Raw genomic sequence first — 22,062 nt, 5'->3', positions numbered from 1 at the left:
CAGGCCGACTGTGACCTAGCCATGGGCCTAGCCCTTGATCATGACTCAGTTCCAGTACATTACACATAAGAGTCATTGGATGAAGGCGAGTTTTGTTAAGAGCCACTATGCTCTGAACATTAACACTCATCGCTTGCGTTATTATTTTGGAAGCATAATGACCTTATCCTCCATATCACAGAAACAATTGTCAAAAATCAAAACGTTAAATGTATACACTATATGTATACATACACACTACTGTTCAAAAGTTTGGGGTCACTTAGAAATGTCCTTGTTTTTGAAAGAAAATATTATTTTTGTCCATTAAAATAACATCAAATTGATCAGAAATACAGTGTAGACATTGTTAACCTGTTTGGGCTAGGGGGCAGCATTTTCACATTTGGATGAAAAGCGTGCCCAGAGTAAACTGCCTGCTACTCAGTAGATTTGGATAGAAAACACTTCCACTAGATGTCAAAAGTCTTTAGAACCTTGTTTGATGCTTCTACTGTGAAGTGGGGCGAATGAGAGGGGATTGAGTAAGGTCTGCCATGAGCTGACCATGCGCTGAAACAGTTTTCAGCTGTGCTAACATAATTGCAAAAGGGTTTTCAAATGATCAATTAGCCTTTTAAAATGATAAACTTGGATTAGCTAACACAATGTGCCATTGGAACACAGGAGTGATGGTTGCTGATAATGGGCGTATGTACGCATATGTAGATATTACATAAAAAAATCTGCCGTTTCCAGCTACAATAGTCATTTACAACATTAACAATGTCTACACTGTATTTCTGATCAATTTGACGTTATTTTAATGTACAAAACATTTGCTGTTCTTTCAAAAACAAGGACATTTCTAAGTGACCCCAAACTTTTGAACGGTAGTGTATATATTATATACTGTATAGGGTTAGTGTTCCCAAACGGCCATATCTCCATGTTACTGCACGTGTTTATGGAAGACAGAGAGACCACTTGTGATAATTAGCTATATAGCATGTTCCCGAACATCTGTGTGTAACGGAAGAAGGCCGCCAGAAAAGTTGTCGCTGAAGAATACTGTCATCTGCAACTGATAAAGCCGGTTAAAACAGTGTACAGTAAGTTTGTATTTTGCATTTGTGAAATTATGTTGATGTGATATGAAAGTAAAGGGCTTTATGTTTCTAGAACCATATCGCAATTGAGAATTTGAGTCAACCTCTGAAAATAACATAATAAGGTACTTGCACCTTAAGGAGTAATGGTAACGTTAGGCTCCTTAAGAGTACATATTGGGCTAGCCATTAGCCTAGCAGGCTACAAACATTGGTCAGGTACAGTCCTTTTACTACATTTTTTAAAATATTATTCAAGCTAGGGACAACACACTGCATAGCTATATCACTTGAATGTTAAACTGAAAGTTTAAAAATATATTCCTTTAAATCAGCACTATATGCCATTTTGATGTGTTTGCATAACAAGCTTTACTGAAAATGTTAGCTCCCATGGCCTGCATTTCCAAAATAGTCCTAATTGTTTGTTTACAAAGGCAGTCTGGCTAGAATACAATCAGTCACTCACATCCTAAGCAGAGTTGGGTAGGTTACTCTAAATGTAATCTGTTACAGTTATTAAACTTACATTTGTGCCTTTTTTCAGTGCTGATTTATTTGTATGTTATTGAGAAAACAGAAAGGTGTCATAATGTATTTTTATTTTTTAATGTAAAGGTAATCTTTCTAAATGTAAAAGTAATCCAAGAAGGAATTATCAATTTTTTCACAAATATTTTTTCTGGTAATGTAACTGATTCATTTTTTTGTTGTAATCAGTTATTCCCCAACCCTGAACCTTATCACCTTATCACACATGTTAATGAGGTTGGGTAGCATTGATTAAGCAGTGTGCTGTTGCACCTCAAAGCAGTGTTTTTGTGGGAGCATCATTCATGCTTCAGTTCTAAATCCATTACCCTCTTCAGCAGAGTTCAGCCTATGCTGCTATTTTTAATCCTGGAGAAACGGCTCACCATCCACTTGGAGAGTAGGGAACTGGAGCCCTGCACTTTCATTTTGATTCACAGTTCCTCTGAAATATTCATAAGGTGGTGTTTCAAATCCCGGCTCTCTTCTTAACCCAGGCCTTTTCCTTAGATCTTTCAGCACTGTAATTTAGTTTTTTGAGATGGCAAGGACATTTTTTCTACAAAAACAGAGAGGCATCTAGGCCTGTAATCTGATTTAATGCAGTGTCTTAGTAAATGTGGCATTAAATATCAGTGTTTAAAAAAACATTGTTTTTGTTGTTGAGTGGGAAATGAAGTTGTCTTCTAAACATGGCTTCAGTTCAGACAGCCTGCCAGATTCTTTGCCCTAATGGCAAGATAAACGGTTTTTTTTTAACTAGGCAAATCAGTTAAGATCAAATTCTTATTTACAATTATGGCCTACCGGGGAACAGTGTGTTAACTGTTTTGTTCAGGGGCAGAACAACAGATTTTTAACTTGTCAGCTCGGGGATTTGGTCCAGCAACCTTTCAGTTACTGGCCCAACGTTCTAACCACTAGGCTACCTGCCGCCCCAGGTTCACATGAATGGTTTACTCACTCTGTGCCTTCACAGCTCAAGTCAGAGGATGGACCTGTTCCCAAACTCACACAGACATACACACACAAACACACAATGCACGCATGCACAATGCACGCACGCATACACACGCACTCACGCGTGCACATGTACAAACACAAAGCTGCCATTTCAAAATCATCAAAAGGGAAACATAACTACCTTTTAGCCTTGCCTATAACATAGAAACACTCTGTTGTGACACTTGTGGTCTTGGTAGGCACAGTGTGGATCTTTTCAGAGCTAGGCTGCTTTCAAAAACTGTAGGCAGACACTGGACAGCCAGGTCTACAATAGTGTAGGGAACAGAGGGCAGGGAAGTGAACCCCAGGTCGCTGGTGTGAAATGCAAACACCCTATGCATTGCGCCAATAGGGTCAACTCGCTTGCTGGGAATTGTAACGTGGCTCATATAGAGGGGATGATACAATAGCCTTTGGACAGAAAAGCCCTAGCCTGTTCTGACCTGTCTAGGACCCTGGCCCTGACCCTCTCCATGCAACAATGTACTCACACAGATTTCACTCTCGCCGGTAGATATCATGCTCCAATCTTTGTTGAATCACACGATTTTCTCAAGAAAATTAAACTGCATACTTCTCGGACCACATAACTCACAGAACCTCAGAGTGAGGCTACTGTACATTAGGCCCCTCCCATTTCCAGTAGCTGACCTCAGCTACACATATTCAATTGCAGCAGCAGAACTTGAGAAGAATAACCGTGAACCATACAGCATGCCTGTTCTCCTCTAGGCTAAGTGATGCCCAATCATCCCCGCCCTCTGCACATAGAAATGTTGCACACACATATCTAATACAGATTTAAAAAACAATGTAGTAATGATGAGCAGGATGTCGCTCCATCCAGAATTCTGACCAGATCTGACCACGTTGCGAAATGCACATGAGGATATCGCTCCACTTGTTCATTTATATGCATCTAATGAGTTCCCCTGCCCTCTGGGGTAGACAAAACAAACAAACACACTGTGCAGAAAGTGAGAGAATTCTGGCATTTCTTCTGTCTCTGTGAATATTGTATGTTTTGAAGTCTGTGTTTGATATTCTGAGATTTGTTTTAAGGCAATAGGACTGTTCCACTGTACACAGTGAAAGACACATTTTACTCTCTGAAGATGAAAGGTATTAGGTTAATAGTACACATTCCCTTTACATGTCTCCTATCCAGACAAGCACACCAATCATTGTTCACTAGCCACATTTTGACACAGTGACTCAGGGGTTGCTAGTCCCTCCTCTTCTGCATCTCAGCATAAAGCATGAGACAGGGTGTCTACTGTCTGGGACTTTTCCATAGTTAGGAGAGAGTAAGCACTTACAGGCTGACTACATTGCTCGTGCGCGAGCATTGCAAAATAAATGTAGAAATCTATATTATTCAATTATTGCACCCACACTGCTCGCGCGCGCCAACGAGCGTCTGCATTGCCAAGGGCTAAAATAGAAGTCAGTTCTATTTCTGACGCAGATCGCGCTGCAAGTCCTGCCTCTCCCATCTCCTCATTGGTTTATAGAAGCAGGTACCCATGTGCCATCTCCTCATTGGTTATACCCACGTGGGTGATTGAAAGACGAATGAAGTCAGTGGCGGTAATGCACCTAATTTATGAAAGTTGCCAATCGCAATATAAAGTCCAGAGAAGAAAAAGCTTAGAAGGAGGAGAGATGACTAGAAACGATTCGGTTGACCGTTTTATGTGTGGATTAATTGTCGGAGTAGAGGACCTTGTGCATTTCAGGTAAAATAACAACTCACTGTTTATATCCCAGGACAAATTAGCTAGCAACAGCAAGATAGCTAAAAAGGACTAATTAGCTAGCAAGTGCAAGCTAGCTAGCTAAATTGCCATAATGTTTAATGCTTTTCGACCTGTACCCAAATTAATATAATTGGTGCAGTTTGTTTTGATATTTTAACCTGCGTGTCGTGATCGCGTTTGGTGTGAGGGGACAAAATACATTTATGCACGATTGCGCACGCGCGCAGCTGGTTTGGGTTCCATGTTAGGTCTACAGTACATGTTCATCAACCAGGGAGATCTCTGCTCATATTCCCAGAGATCCAGAAGTCCTGCGATGTTGCTGGGAGGAAGGATGATGAAGATGCAAGAAACTGTGCTGCTAGTGTCTCTGTCTGTGCTGCCTCATAAAAAGACTTGGGCCCCTCTGCCTGTCCTGTTTCTTGCCAGACTGCCTTCCAATCTCATTCGTCTTCTTCAGCTTCCAGGGCCAATTAGCTAATGCTGAGGGAAGGACACAGATAAAGCAACGAATGAGAGGTTCATGAAACTTCCACTCCAGGGACAACACAGAATGTCAGCTGTCGTGAACTGTGGACCTAATTAGATTCTTCTCCAAATATTTTTCTATCCCCCCACAGACAACGATGTGCTGTCTTTGAATCGAGTCTAATGCTTTCTCAAACCTTCTCACTGTCAGTGTGCATGGTTCTCCCCAGGATTTTTTAAGAAGTTGGTGCTGCTGAGTACGGCAAGTTTATGTTTATTTTTGTTATTTTTTTACACCTGTAACTGCCATTTCCTGCAATCTAGAGCAATAATATGACAACAAAAACATAGTGGCACAGCCAGTCCACATGGTGGCTTTATAAAAAAAAGATGTACAGAGATAGATGTGCCATGATTGTGTTTGAATTGCTCAATAGCACTAGGCTTCTCACAACACTCAACTCTCTGTCCACATTGGTTGGTAGTTGGATGCAGAGGGATGTTGGCAGTCAGTGGACTCCAACCACTGTCCTCAGCATTTTGTCCAAATTTAATAGACTGGGGACAAAAAAAGACACTAATTTGTGCATGTTGTCCTACGTGTCCTTTGTGTGTGTGTCCTTGAGTGCATGGTGTGTGTCTTGGCTATAAATGAAAGTGAAGTGAGACAATAAAATAGTTAATTGACAACTGGGCTACAAAGCTGGCAGCTTGTAGACACTCAGTCTGGATCTTCAAATAATCTATCCTCACCATTCCACTCAGGCAAGGACTTCGCCAGGATCGATAAATGACAGGTGGCACTGGCAACCAAAGCTTCCATTGAGTTCACAACTTGAATACAATAGGGCTTCTTGTGTGTAGGCTGACTGTTTTTATAGATTTTTCTCATCCCAATTTTCTGCCTGTCCAGCCATAATGGCCGTTTAAGAAGATGGTGGATAAACAGAATATTTTTACAGTTATTGTATGCCATGGATCAATCTTAATGCCCTGATATCAATAGTTAATTTGCAATTATATACCCTGACTTCCCTCTCAGCTGCCTACCTATTGACCTCCTTCTGTATTAATACCCCCGTTGTCACTTTTGAGCAACTTCTATTTGCTGTGTTTGTGAAACCTCTTGCTTACTTACTTCCCTCAATTCAACGCCTCTGTTTCTTTCTTCCCCTTTCTCATTGTCACCCTCTTATCTGCCTGAGGTTTCCGTTTGAAGAACCCTAATGTAAGGCCCCTCTCGCCCTCTGTTTGTCTGGTTTGCTGGAGAGGACTCTTGAAAAGAGATACCGCACTGGTTGAACATGGAAAAACAGTAACACGTATACTGTTCAGTGTTTATCCAGGTTCGCATACAGTATAAACCCTGGCTGTACAGTGTAAGCCTACATTCACTTTTCAGTTACTTTCATTCAACAAGTCGCCATTCTAGTAATTATAGCATTGTACAGTAAAGTTGAACAACAGTGTGTGTAAAACACAATAAGTTCATTTGAAAGTCAATACAAGTAGAGGAAGAGGCATGATGGCGGTTTATTAAAGGCCTTCCTGCTCCAGAGCGATGCTGATGCAGCACAGCATCTCCTATGCCCCCCTCAGGGCCAGAAGGCTGCATGGAGGTGGGAGTGGAGAGGTTTAGGGAGTGAGGCTCCTGGGAGCTTGAGGGGAACTGACAGTTCTGTATGCAACTGCAAGACATTAGGAAAACAAACCAAGACTCGACATGACTCTTTGATTTCAAATCCCCTCGATATATGTTTTGATTGTTGTTATTTTAGAAATATCAAATTAGCGCAGCCAAACACAATAGAGAAAGATCATCAACATTGAAGACCACTATCATTATCCTGAGATCAATGGCAGAGTCTTGTGGAATGAATGCATTGGGCCACGGCCGCCTACATGCAGTTCATCGAACCTCTGCTTCCAAGCCTATACAGTACATGTAATAGTCAATACTTTAGATGTCATCTGTTATCACGTTTTTGTCTCCAGCCACATAATGAGAGAAGCCTAGCGTAGCAGCTATTGCTAGGGTGCATTAGGCGAATAGCTGCGTTGCCTGTGTGTAGGGGCCATTTCCATCTAAAAGGAGCCATGACCACCAACAAGTGAAGTTCATAGGAGCATATCAAATGAAAGCTAACAATAAACATTTTTGAAATGAAAGTATGTATAGATTTTTCTAACATTTTCTATCCTAAAAATGTGGAAATGTGGAATAAGTACAGACTTTGATTTCTGGTCAAATAGCAAACGTCTTAAACATCAAAACACAATTAAAGACTGAATTAAAGACCCCTGCCAACTAATATCAACACTTATATTTATTTTTGGATAAATGATTTGACTTCTGTAAGTTTAAGAAACATTACCTTGTGCATTGTAATTCCGTTACCAAAAACCCACATATCTTTAAGATATGTTGTAATTTCTCTCCCATATTAGATTAGAAGTTTATGAGTAGAGAGGATAATGAAAGTTCACAGAAGTATCAAGTAAAGGTAGACCTATCAATTAGTTAGTGTTTACTAATACCAAGTTTGTTTATGAAGTCTTAAGTGATTAAAACTCATAATTCTTACCAAATTGGTAACGGAATTACTGCAATTTTTTTTTTTCTGTCATGTGTGCTCCCTCTCCGGCCTCTAGGTCACCAGGCTGATCGTTATGGCGCACACCTGTCATCATCGATATGCGCTTTATGACACTCATCTGGACTCCATCACCTGCCCTATATACAGTGGGGAGAACAAGTATTTGATACACTGCCGATTTTGCAGGTTTTCCTACTTACAAAGCATGTAGAGGTCTGTAATTTTTATCATAGGTACACTTCAACTGTGAGAGACGGAATCTAAAACAAAAATCCAGAAAATCACATTGTATGATTTTTAAATAATTAATTTGCATTTTATTGCATGACATAAGTATTTGATCACCTACCAACCAGTAAGAATTCCGGCTCTCACAGACCTGTTAGTTTTTCTTTAAGAAGCCCTCCTGTTCTCCACTCATTACCTGTATTAACTGCACCTGTTTGATCTCGTTACCTGTATAAAAGACACCTGTCCACACACTCAATCAAACAGATTCCAACCTCTCCACAATGGCCAAGACCAGAGAGCTGTGTAAGGACATCAGGGATAAAATTGTAGACCTGCACAAGGCTGGGATGGGCTACAGGACAATAGGCAAGCAGCTTGGTGAGAAGGAAACAACTGTTGGCACAATTATTAGAAAATGGAAGAAGTTCAAGATGACGGTCAATCACCCTCGGTCTGGGGCTCCATGCAAAATTTCACCTCGTGGGGCATCAATGATCATGAGGAAGGTGAGGGATCAGCCCAGAACTACACGGCAGGACCTGGTCAATGACCTGAAGAGAGCTGGGACCACAGTCTCAAAGAAAACCATTAGTAACACACTACGCCGTCATGGATTAAAATCCTGCAGCGCACGCAAGGTCCCCCTGCTTAAGCCAGTGCATGTCCAGGCCTGTCTGAAGTTTGCCAATGACCATCTGGATGATCCAGAGGAGGAATGGGAGAAGGTCATGTGGTCTGATGAGACAAAAATAGAGCTTTTTGGTCTAACTCCACTCGCCATGTTTGGAGGAAGAAGAAGTATGAGTACAACCCCAAGAACACCATCCCAACCGTGAAGCATGGAGGTGGAAACATCATTCTTTGGGGATGCTTTTCTGCAAAGGGGACAGGACGACTGCACCGTATTGAGGGGAGGATGGATGGGGCCATGTATCGCGAGATCTTGGCCAACAACCTCCTTCCCTCAGTAAGAGCATTGAAGATGGGTCGTGGCTGGGTCTTCCAGCATGACAACGACACGAAGCACACAGCCATGGCAACTAAGGAGTGGCTCCGTAAGAAGCATCTCAAGGTCCTGGAGTGGCCTAGCCAGTCTCCAGACCTGAACCCAATAGAAAATCTTTGGAGGGAGCTGAAAGTCCGTATTGCCCAGCGACAGCCCCGAAACCTGAAGGATCTGGAGAAGATCTGTAGGGAGGAGTGGGCCAAAATCCCTGCTGCAGTGTGTGCAAACCTAGTCAAGAACTACAGGAAACGTATGATCTCTGTAATTGCAAACAAAGGTTTCTGTACCAAATATTAAGTTCTGCTTTTCTGATGTATCAAATACTTATGTCATGCAATAAAATGCAAATTAATTATTTAAAAATCATACATTGTGATTTTCTGGATTTTTGTTTTAGATTCCGTCTCTCATAGTTGAAGTGTACCTATGATAAAAATTACAGACCTCTACATGCTTTGTAAGTAGGAAAACCTGCAAAATCGGCAGTGTATCAAATACTTGTTCTCCCCACTGTGTCACTCCCTTTGGTTCTGTCACGCTGGTATGAATGATTCAGGAGACAGACGCAGGAATGCGTAATAGGGTTTTTTATAATTGATAAGGGAATTTATGTGTTTAAAGATAATGATTTAATAATTCCACCCTGAAACCGAACTATTAGTGATTATAGTTTATGTAGCATGTATAAGGAATAATTAAAGTATTAAACGTAAGCCCAACTAGGTTCAGAAGAGACCTGTGAGGGAGAGAAATGTGTGTGTATGTGTGTGCCTAAGAAAATACCGAGAACAATTAAATGGTGTTTGACCCGACCTGGCTAGAACTCTGAGAAACTTATGATAGGACAGGGAGTACTTCTCAAGGTTTCCCTAATCTCGGGGGAATGGAACTGTCGGCTATCTACTGTTTGTGTGGAAGTATGTGCGTAAGTAAGGAGCAAGTTATAAAATGGATGTCTTTGTATAATGGACTTCAGAGTGCTCTCGTGAATAAACATGTTCACTATTGTAAGCTGGGACTCTGTCTAAATTCAACCATAGTCTTACAAACTCTGGGTTGCAGACTGAGTAGATTAATTTAAGTTTATGAACATTGATAACGAAATTCTCATAACAATAATACCCCAAATTCCGGCGTGCCGTGTAAAGGCACGGGGACGAAGACCAAACAAACACGTATACAACACACAGGGTTGAAACCCAAACAAAAGATCGAGGAGTACCTCGAATAAATAACACACGCACACGATGATTAACACACGGGACGAGACCCGTAATCATCTGCGCAATCCACAATTGTACGAAAGCCCAAAACACACAGCACAGGTACTCACATGCACCAACGGACATTGTAACAATAATGGACCCCACCATGGTGAACAAAGGGCACATACATACAAATACAATCAGTGGGAATAGGGGTCAGGTGTGCGCAATGAAAGTTCCAGAGGGATCCGTGACAGGTTCCTTCCCCAGGCGTCATTTTTTCTGTTTCATTTTCATGTCTGTGCTGTTAGTGTTTCTTGTTTTGTTTATTAAAACACTCACTCCCTGAACTTGCTTCCCGACCCTTAGAGCACATCGTTACACTTTCTGTCATCTGGTGGTCAAAAGCAAGACTGTGAAAACAGTCTGGATATCCTCTGACACTCCCTCTCTCTCTCTCTGCCGCTGTCTCTCACTCTTCTCTCTCGCTACAGTTAACGCCACCTCTCCGGGCTCTTATTGACACCTACCACCTACCCTCTTTCCATTTACTGTAACAACCATCCTTTGGCCAGACCAAATCGGAACCAATCGTAGATGTAGATGTTTCACAAGTTTGAACACTACAGTAGAGCACACTAAAGTAGAGTACAGTATAATGTACTGAACTCTACTTTACTGGCTGTACTGTGTTCTACTGTGCTGTACTGTGTGATGTCCAAACTTATGAAATATAGACGTCTATGATTGTTTCAGATTTGGTCTGGTCCGGACCAACCAAATGTGGTCTTGTTTGGGGGCGTAGCTCATTACAATAATAGCCAGTGTGTAGAATAATACCCAAATATGTAGGATATTGCATATTTCTACCATTCTTTACCTATCATCAGGAAAATAATGATATTCATATCATATTATGCATTTCTATATAGTACAGATCTGGGACTTGTGCATAGAGTTATATGGTTTATGAGGCATATGTTTGGCATACATACATTTTCAAGTGACAAATCGAGTCAAAGCGTATTTCCGTTAACGTGGAATTACCCCTTCACAACGCATCCACCAGAAATGATTTCTTTAAATGTGTTATCCACTCAGAAGCATGATTATGTTATGTGGCAAATTCTGAAATGAGAATTCCCTTGCTGTCACATCTGATCTGAATGAGCTTGGTCTTGTGGGGTTTTTTCAATGTCTGACTGTCTGGGTGCTGCTGCTGCGCCACAATGTCCACTGCTGCTGTATGCTGATGTGGCTCAGTAGACAGCTTCCCTGTCTGTCTGAGCAGACTCGTATTGCCACTGCTGCCTGATGTCTGTCTGCTGAACACTCAGCCCATCTATTCTCATCATTCTGCATCTTAGATGCCTCTGCGGGTCGTAAGCAAGTAACTGCTCAGCGCTACGTCACTGTCAGACTCTAGAGCAGACAGCAGTGTGGAGAGAGAATATGGGGGGGTGCGTGTTACCCACTGCCATGAATCAAGGGGACTTCTGCAACCAGTTCCAGAGGTCACCTCTGTTCACAGTATGTTGTCTTTATGAGTCCTGAGTCCTGTCCAATTCTGTCCAATGGTAGATTATGCTGCTGGTGTTGTCAGGGGGATAGCAGAATGGGCCTACAGGGGGGAAAGGAGAGCCATAAGAGGATTATACATTAGGAGCCTGACTGGCTGTCAGTATGGCTTCGTGAACCCTATTGAACTCTAGAAACCACAGCAACAGCTGTTCCCATCTGCTTTAGGAACAGCCTGATAATGCTCAGACACTTCATGTGCTGCCTTGTCTACTCTATTTAACAGAATATTACCTACTGCAGTGTGTCAAAGGGCTGCCATGCTGCTCTGCTTAGGAACTCACCATGTTTTTTCATCTAGTGTTTTGTCTCGTGTCTCTGCATCATTGGTTTAGCCTAGTGTTCATGACATTGTGTTTTGTAAGATGTATTGTTAAGGACATTGTAGACATTTTCTAATGCCATGAGGAGAGGGAGCAGGACCAGCAGGCACAACAGAACAGGGGGAAGGAAGGCGGCCATTCAAGGAAAGATGGGGAGGAAGGTTGCAAAGGGTCAGAAACTTTGCAGTAAATTTCCTGAATTTTTCCGGAAGTTAAGCCTGGGAATTTGGGGAATTTTGCTTAAATTCATCAAAAAAGTTAGCTTATAACAGTGAATCTTTTTTTGTGGGATACATATAAGGCAATTCTAGGTCTTGTAGCATATTTTGGTTAACTATCCCCAATTCAATGGCATTGCAACCCTCTGCATGCACAGTGCATTCTTCCATCACATGAGCAGTGCACTCTTCCATCACATGTACAGCTGATTCTCAAGATCTTGCACACTAATGAGATGCTATTGAGCCCACACTACTACACTGTCTGAGCCAAGGACTACATGCTTTCTGGTAAGTTTTGATTACAATACTGGGTGGGGTGAATATATTTTATATGACGTACATGATTATTTGTCAACTAGTAAATAGTAGCCTACAGAAAAGTGTGTTTAAATAATTTCTAACTTGTTAACAATTTCTGCTAGTTAATTTTTGCTACCATGTGGGTTTTAGCTTGCTTGAGCCTGCTAACTGAGGAGTATTAATTCACCTATTTCCATACATGTTACATTTAAAAAAATGTATCTTACAAAGGAGTTGTTTAATCAAACTGCTTAACTATTTATCTGTACATGGAATTTTATTTTATTTTTTGACAATTTTTTTCTAATCTTTACAGGAAAATGCCACGAGCACTATCTGATGTGTGGAGACATTTCACTGCAGCTAATGTAGAAGGAAAAACAGTGTACGTTTGCAAATACTGTGCCAAATCATATGTGAAGAATGCAACAAAGATGCAGAATCATCTGGCCAAGTGCATAAAGTTCCCTCAGCGCTCACAACAAGCAACCTCTGACAAAAGTCCCTCTACTTCTATTCAAGGTGGAAATTATGAATCAGACACCTTATCGATAGCAACAGCTCATGGTCCTCCTGGAATCAGATTTTTTTTGGGCTCTGAACTGATTCCCCTCTGATGCTCACAGGCAATGTAAGCATAAGAGCACCTCCTCCCAGCTGCCCACTGCACTGAGTCTAGGAAACACTGTCACCACGATAGATCTACGATAATCGAGAATTTCAATAAGCATTTTTCTACAGCTGGCCATGCTTTCCACCTGGCTATCCCTACCCCGGTCAACAGCTCAACAGCTCTGCACCCCCCACAGCAACTTGCCCAAGTTTCCCCCATTTCTCCTTCACCCAAATCCTGATGTTCTGAAAGAGCTGCAAAATCTGGACCCCAACAAATCAGCTGGGCTAGACAATCTGGATACTCTCTTTCTAAAATTATCTGCCGCAATTGTTTCAACCCCTATTACTAGCCTGTTCAACCTCTCTTTCGTATCGTTGGAGATCCCTAAAGATTGGAAAGCTGTCGCGGTCATCCCCCTCTTCAAAGGGGGAGAAACTCTAGACCTAAACTGTTACAGACCTATATCTATCCTACCCTGTCTTTCTAAAGTCTTCGAAAGCCAAGTTAACAAACAGGTCACCGACCATTTCGAATCCCACCGTACCTTCTCCGCTATGCAATCTGGTTTCCGAGCTGGTCATGGGTGCAACTCAGCCACGCTCAAGGTCCTAAACGATATCATAACTGCCATCGATAAGAGACAATACTGTGCAGCTGTATTCATCAACCTGGCCAAGGCTTTCGTGTCTTTCAATCACCTCATTCTTATCGGCAGACTCAACAGCCTTGGTTTCTCAAATGACTGCCTCGCCTGGTTCACCAACTACTTCTCTGATAGAGTTCAGTGTGTCAAATCGGAGGGCCTGTTGTCCGGACCTCTGGCAGTCTCTATGGGGGTACCACAGGGTTCAATACTCAGGCCGACTCTTTTCTCTGTATGCATCAATGATGTCGCTCTTGCTGCTGGTGATTCTCTGATCCACCTTTACGCAGACGACACCATTCTGTATACATCTGGCCCTTCATCGGACACTGTGTTAACTAACCTCCAGAGGAGCTTCAATGCCATACAACACTCCTTCCGTGGCCTCCAACTGCTCTTAAACGCTAGTAAAACGAAATGCATGCTCTTCAACCGATCGCTGCCCGCATCCGCCCACCCGTCTAGCATCGCTACTCTGGACAGTTCTGACTTAGAATATGTGGACAACTACAAATACCTAGGTGTCTGGTTAGACTGTAAACTCTCCTTCCAGACTCACATTAAGCATCTCCAATCCAAATGATATCTAGAATCGGCTTCCTATTTCGCAACAAAGCATCCTTCACTCATGCTGCCAAACATACCCTCGTAAAACTGACTATCCTACCGATCCTTGACTTCGGCGATGTCATTTACAAAATAACCTCCAACACTCTACTCAGAAAATTAGATGTAGTCTATTACTACATAATAGACACTGAGCCACACGGTGGTCCCGTGTGGCTCAGTTGGTAGAGCATGGCGCTTGCAACGCCAGGGTTGTGGGTTCATTCCCCACGGGGGGACCAGGATGAATATGTATGAACTTTCCAATTTGTAAGTCGCTCTGGATAAGAGCGTCTGCTAAATGACTTAAATGTAAATGTAAATATTACAGTGCCATCCGTTTTGTCACCAATGCCACATATACTACCCACCACTGCGACCTGTACACTTTCGTTGGCTGACCCTCGCTTCATATTCGTCGCCAAACCCACTGGCTCCAGGTCATCTATAAGTCTTTGCTTGGTAAAGCCCCACCTTATCTCAGCTCACTGGTCACCATAGCAGCACCTACCCGTAGCACGCGCTCCAGCAGGTATATTTCACTGGTCATCCCCAAAGCCAACTCCTCCTTTGGCCGCCTTTCCTTCCAGTTCTCTGCTGCCAATGACTGGAACGAATTGCAAAAGTCACTGAAGCTGGAGTTTTATATCTCCCTCACTAACTTTAAGCATCAGCTGTCAGAGCAGCTTACCGATCATTGCACCTGTACATAGCCCATCTGTAAATAGCCCACCCAACTACCTCATTCCCATATTGTTATTTATGTTTTGCTTCTTTGCACCCCAGTATCTTTACTTGCACATTCATCTTCTGCACATATATCACTCCGGTGTTTAATTGCTAAATTGTAGATATTTCGCCACTATGGCCTATTTATTGCCTTACCTCCCTAATCTTACTACATTTGCACACACTGTATATATACTTTTCTATTGTGTTATTGACTGTACGTTTGCTTATCCCATGTGTAACTCTGTGTTGTTTGTGTCGCACTGCTTTGCTTTAGGAATAATTAACTACATCATCTTAACCCCTCAACCAGTATTCTACAAGAGCACAGACACAAGGGACAACAGACACACCGGTCTCTACATTGCAGATGAGCTGAAGGCAGTCATCAATGACCTTGGACCACAGAAAGTATTTGCACTGGTGACAGACAAAGCTGCGAACATGAAGGCTGCTTGGTCTAAAGTGGAGGAGTCCTAACCTCACATCACACCCATTTGGCTGTGCTGCTCATGCATTGAATCTGCTCCTCAAAGACATCATGGCAATGAAAACAATGAACACACTCTACAAGAGAGCCAAGGAAATGGTTAGGTATGTGAATGGTCATCAAGTAATAGCAGCAATCTACCTCACCAAGTGAGAAGAATAAGAGCACCACATTGAAGCTGCCCAACAACACCCGCTGGGGTGGTGTTGTCGTCATGTTTGACAGTCTCCTGGAGGGGAAGGAGTCTCTCCAAGAAATGGCCGTGTCACAGTCTGCCAATATGGAAAGCCCCATCAAGGGGATCCTCCTGGATGATGCATTTTGGGAGAGCGTGGTAAGCAGCCCGAAACTCCTAAAACCTATAGCAGTAGCCATTGCACGAATTGAGGGAGACAATGCCATCCTGTCTGATGTTCAGACTCTGCTTGCAGATGTAAGAGAAGAAATCCGTACTGCCCTGCCCACTTCACTGTTGCTCCAAGCAGAGGAAACTGCAGTTCTGAAATTCATCAAAAAGCGTGAATACTTCTGCCTGAAGCCCATACACGCCGCAGCGTACATGTTGGACCCCAAGTATGCATCCTGTCTGGTGCAGAGATCAACAAGGCCTATGGTGTCATCACTACCGTGTCTCGCCACCTTGGCCTGGATGAAGGCAAGGTTCTTGGCAGTCTGGCGAAGTACACTTCCAAGCAAGGGCTTTGGGATGGAGATGCAAAATGGCAGTCGTGCCAACATATCTCATCAGCCACCTGGTGGAAGGGACTTTGTGGATCTCAGGCTCTTTCTCCTGTTGCCTCCCTCATCCTCCAAATCCCACCAACATCAGCCGCCTCAGAGCGCAACTGGTCCTTATTTGGGAACACACACCAAAGCACGCAACAGGCTGACCAATACAGGGGTTGGAAAATTGGTGAGCCTGACAACGAGCCATCCTCAACAAGGTTGGAAAGTGACAGTGAAGATGAGGCCTCAGAGTCTGATGTTCAAGAGGTGGACATTGTGGAGGTCCAGGGAGAAGACATGGAAGCCTGAGAGGAAGACAACCAAAGCTTTAGTTTCTGGACTATTATTTTACAAATGTATGTTGAAAACGTTTTTGGGAGATGCGATGGATCATTTAATATTCCCTTTCTTTTGTTGTTCAGTGAAATCATTCCATGTGAAGACTCAACTAATTTAATTAAAGTTCAATTCGTAACTAAATAGTTGTTTTTATTTATTTTGGAAGGATTTAATCATTTGCAATTATGTCTACTTATTATATGGTAAAAGGTTTATCTTTCTGGCTCCATATGATATGGTAAATATATCCAATGCAAAACACATCGACATTTAAGTATTAATAATAATTTGCATATATTCCCGTTAATTTCCATATATTCCAGTTTATTCCCACAGAAGTTTCCACCTCTGAATATTCTCCAAAATGTGTAACCCTAATGGGGAGGGATGGGACATCCTGACCCGTAGGGTATTCAGCCTACATCCTCTGGGGGAGCCTGAAGGTTCCTATGTAAATCCCCGATCCCTCCCCCACCTCCTCATCCTCACCTACCCCAGCAGCTGGATCCAGCCTATTTATAGAGGTACTGCTGCCCAGTGAGAGGTAAAGAGTGGAGAGCAGCTCTGGGGAGCGAGGGGAGGCGCTCACAGCACAGTTAGCGGGGGAGTAAACTAGGCTTTGCACACATTCCAGCAATGGGCCCCACTGTCTGTGCAAGCTGTGTGGGGCAATGCCACGGTAACGTCATTGCGCTTTGACTCAGTTTTTTTTCACTTTAAAATGTGTGCCAAACTAAAACCATTGATTTAAAAGTTTAACGAATCATACATAGGGTCTACTTTTCACAATTGCCACTGAAAAATGTACTAAAACTAATTTAATGGAAGAATGTAAACTTTGGTAATGTAATTACAGTAAAATCTCCCTCAGGTTATTATGCAAACATGTTTTCCAAAAACTGTTAAATATCTGCTACCAATTAAGATTCAAAGATGTCTGCAGAAAGAATGGGGTATCAGCTGTGGCATGGCACCTAGAGTTTGAAAAAATCTATTTTGATTATGGAACTACAGTAAGTAAAGTGGATTCACACCAGGTCACGGAATTACATCATGGGTCCCTGATCTGTACTACAGAGATGCATAATTATGGATAGGAATGTCATTCTTATGTTTCACAAGTTTGGACAGCGCAGCACAGTAGAGTACAGTGCAGTACAAAACAGCATAGCAGAGTAGAGTTTGGTAGAGTACAGTACAATATACTGTATTCTACCCACTGTACTGTGCTATTCATACTTATGAAACATACTGTACGTCTATGATTGGTTCAAATTGGGTCCAGTCGGGTCGGTCTGTGGAACAGGGAAACTGACAAAATTTCAACTACTTTTCAACGTCCATGGATGTCCGGTGTCGGTCGGTGCTTATGGGTAGTAAGAGCTGGGAGAGGTGACATTAACTGGAGAGGGAGAGCGAGAGCGAGAGAGAGGGAAGGGTTGTCCAGACCCTCTTGGTTTGACCAGCAGACAACAAAGACAAGGAATAGTTATGAGCTGAACATAACCATATGCCAGAAGGGAGGACAGTAGCAGGTGACCCAATTCAGTTTCAGTAATTCCGTTACCAATTTGGTAATGGAATTACAAGTTTTAATCTCTTAATAATTCATAAACAAAATGTATATAATCAGTAAAATCACTGTAATTGGTAGGTCTATCATTACTTGTTACTTCTGTGGACTTGTATCATCCTCCCTCATGAGGGAGAGAAATTAAATACTCTCTTAAAGATATGTGAGTTTTTGGCAGTGGTGTAAAGTACTTATGTAAAAATTCTTTAAATTACTACTTCTGTAGTTTTTGGGAGGAAAATGTACTTCACTTTACTATTTATATTTTGGACAATTTCCTAATCCAACATCACATTCCTAATTAAAAAATAATGTACTTTTTACTCCATACATTTCCCTGACACCCAAAAGTACTAGTTACATTTTGAATACTGATTCTTCATTTGTAAATGATGTCTGAGTGTTGGAATGTGCCCCTGCCTATCCGTAATTTTTTTTATTTATAAAATGATGCCGTCTGATTTGCTTAATATAAGGAATTTTAAATGATTTTTAATTTTACTTTTGATACTTAAGTAAATTTAGGTAATTCAATTTACTTTTGATACTTAAGTAGATGTTAAACCAAATACTTTTAGACTTCCACTCAAGTAGTATTTTTCACTCAAGTAGTATTTTCAGTTTTACTTGAGTCATTTTCTATTAAGGTATCTTTACTTTTACTCAAGTATGACAATTGGGTACGGAATTACAAGGTACAAGGCAATATTTCATAAACTTACAGAAGGTAAACAATTTCTCCAAAACAAAATGAGTCTATATTAGTTGGCACTTGGCAGGGGTCTTTTTGTCAGCATTCTTGTGTTTTGATGTATTCTGATGCCTTTTAAGTCCCCTTTTCCATCTGCTTATCTAGAAATCAGAGCCTTTACTGATGCCTAATTTTTAAGATTGAAAAAGGTTGAATAATGTATCTATTCCTTCATTTCCCAAAAATATAGACTCTTATCTTTCATTTGACATGCAATTTGATGTGTTATTATGAACTTCACATGTTGGTGCTCATGGGTAATTTTCGATGGAAATGCCCTGTGCAATAACTTTGCACAGAAATGTTGGCTGGCTCCACTGTAAATATTTTCTACTGAGGTCACTGAAACCAAATATTTATTTTCACATTAAAAGCTTTGGATTTTTGCCGGTAGACGACACATGGAGGGTAACAAAAGATGACTCTTTCGTAATTTCTGTTGTTGGGATTCCTTTGCATTTTGCAACGCTCTCATACTGTGGTAGCCTTCATGCCGTACTGGACAGGCCGTACCGTAGGTGGAAGGTCACACAGAAAATGATAGGGTACAGTAGTATGTGTGTGTGCCTCAGTGACAATCGGCCATCTTGTCAGAGGAGATTTATGAATACAAACGAGAGATGGGAATGGAAGGAGGAAGGAAGGAAGGCCCAGAAAATTGTCAAAGACTCCAGTCACCCAAGTCATAGACTGTTCTCTCTGCTACCGCAAGGCAAGCGGTACCGGAGCGCCAAGTCTAGGTCCAAAAGGCTCCTTAACAACTTCTACCCCCAAGCCATAAGACTGCTGAACAATTAATCAAATGGCCACCCGGACTATTTACATTGACACCCCCGTTCCCCCTTTGTTTTTACACTGCTGCTACTCGCTGTTTATTATCAATGCATAGTCACTTTACCCCTACCTACATGTAAAATTACCTTAACTAACCTGTACCCCCGCACATTGACTCGATACCAGTACCCCCTGTATACAGCCTCGTTATTGTTAATTTATTGTGTTAGTTTTATTTAATTTTTAATTTTTTTTTTTTTTTTTTCTTGAACTGCATTGTTGGTAAGCATTTCACAGTAAAGTCTACACCTGTTGTATTCAGTGCATGTGACAAATACAATTTTAGTTGATTTGAATATAGAACCCATCCCCCGTACCTCAGTGAGGATTTATAGCTGACGGGATGAGTTTTGGGGTTTGAACAATCCCCCTTTGTATGGCTCAGGGCACAAGTGCCCTCTGTTAGTGCTGCATCACTGATCTGCACCGCCATCAGATCTCCCAGCTGATTCCCATACTCTCCCTACGATCCCACACATCTCCACTATCAGGCCTGGAGTACACATATGTAACCTAATCCTGTTATTATTTTCAATTCAACATTGCAACTTGATTGGAACGTGTTTTGAAGAATTTCAGCTCTAACGCAGCATTGTCATATTTGCCCCAGTTCACTTTTGACTGAAATATATCAATGACATGTTATGTTGCCTGTGATGCTATCTTCTGCCTATTTCATCTATCCACTTTTCCATATGTTTAAGTTTGCCTTATCCAATTGAGATCTGTGATTAAATCCACTGTCCATCCTCTCCTTCTAGGTGACGCCTTGTCTGACCTTTTCCGGAAGCCCATGAGTGATGATGGTGACCTGTACACCTCGCTCCTGTCCAATCAGAGCCATCCCTCAGGCCAGGATGCATCTTACCTGTCTGATGATCTGAAGCTCTCCTCTGGCCCCTCCTCCCAGGACACCTTCGACTCCTACAGCATCTTTGGTTCCTCCAACACCAAGACGATCACTGACCTGGTTGATGAGATGCCCAAGTCCCTGCTGGAGGGCTCCGAGTCGAAGACCGAGGCCTACAACTACATGGATATCAGCCATGGTGATGATGTCCACAACCAGCACCAGAGCCAGGGGCCCCTGCATAACCTAGTAAACACTGGGCTGTCTAGCTTGGACTCCCTGGGAGGCTACATGGATAAGAGCCCTGCAGAACTTGAGGAGGAGGAAGAGGAAGAGAACCTGGGCCCGGCGCTTGACTCGCACTCCTTCCCTTACGTAGAGGAGCCTTCTGAGGATGAGGAGCTGTCTGACTACCGCTCCTACCGTAACCTGGGCACCCCTCAGACCGCTAGCCCTGTGAAGATCACCCTGACCGAGTCCCACCCCCCTGCTTCTGCCAAACCCACCCCCCCGCAGGCCAATGTGTCTGACAACATCCTCAGCCTGGGGCTGCAGGGCGTTCCCATGGTTACACTCTCTGAGCCAGAGGACGACAGCCCCAACTCCTCCCCCAATGCATCCCCAACAGGTAGCTATCACCCACACTCTCCTACTGTGTTCTAGTGAGTTAGAGAGTTCACCATCAACATGGTCAATGGTCTTGGACTATGGTTTAGCTATGATTTGAAATACAGTATTTCAAGTTTGGTAAAGATTTTAAAGGTTTTAAGGTTTACAAATAAAAGGACAAAAACATTTTAAAGATTAATTCAGTGTTTCTTATTAATGCTCTAATTCCCTGACTTTCTCTCTCTCTCTCTCTGTGCAGAGAAAGAATCTCCGTCCCAAGAACTGTTCAAGGCTGTCCCCAGCAGCAAGCCAACCCCAGGCTCCACCAAGACCAGGGAGCAGGAGGGCAGTAGTGCAGAGTCGGGGGACTCTGAGATAGAGCTGGTCTCTGAGGATCCTCCCCTGCAGAGCCTCCCCAGCACCAAGTCCAGTAACAACCCCAACAACCCCTTTGAGCAGCCTCCCAGCAGCAAGGGAGGTTTCAGCCAGACTGGCAACCCCTTCGACAATCCCCCCAGCGCTAAGGGGCCCATATCCTACAGCATCCTGAGGGAGGAGAGGGAGGCTGAACTGGACAGTGAGCTCTTCATCGAGTCTGCCAATGAGGAGAGCCCCAAGAGAGAGGGGTCCGGCCCCAAACAGGGGGTCAACACCCCTTCACCTCTGATCCCCACCGCTGCTCCCCCCGCCCGCCCTGCCCCAGAGGTGGTTCCAGCCGAGCCTGTCACGAGCTCCATGATGAAATCATCCAATGACAAGAGCAAGAGCCCCATGAAGATGGAAGAGGATTTCCCCACCAAGCCCAAGCCCCCCACGGCTGCCGTGCCCCCGGAGGTGAGGTCTGAGAGGCCCCTCCTGGATGACAAGCACATCACTGAGGGGAAGGGAGACCTGACCAAACCTGCTACGCCAGTCTTTATGGAGGGCTTTGACAAACAGAAAGGTAAGTCCTGTAATTCATCAACTTGTCCTCATCTGTTGAT

At 42.8% G+C, this 22,062-nt stretch overlaps 1 protein-coding gene across 1 annotated transcript in view; it reads left to right on the top strand.

The window, feature by feature from the left end:
* rtn1a (reticulon 1a) overlaps positions 1-22,062 on the top strand; it is a 47,053-nt gene that overhangs the window by 851 nt on the left and 24,140 nt on the right. Inside the window, exons 2-3 of the mRNA XM_071327699.1 lie at positions 20,382-21,098; positions 21,339-22,022. Of these exons, the coding sequence (XP_071183800.1) occupies positions 20,382-21,098; positions 21,339-22,022 (1,401 nt within the window). The remainder of the gene's footprint in view (positions 1-20,381; positions 21,099-21,338; positions 22,023-22,062) is intronic.

The sequence above is a fragment of the Salvelinus alpinus genome, chromosome 9 (assembly GCF_045679555.1).
Source record: "Salvelinus alpinus chromosome 9, SLU_Salpinus.1, whole genome shotgun sequence".
NCBI lineage: Eukaryota > Metazoa > Chordata > Actinopteri > Salmoniformes > Salmonidae > Salvelinus > Salvelinus alpinus.
Note: the sequence above shows the minus strand (reverse complement) of the source record. Positions and strands in the feature narration are given on the sequence as shown.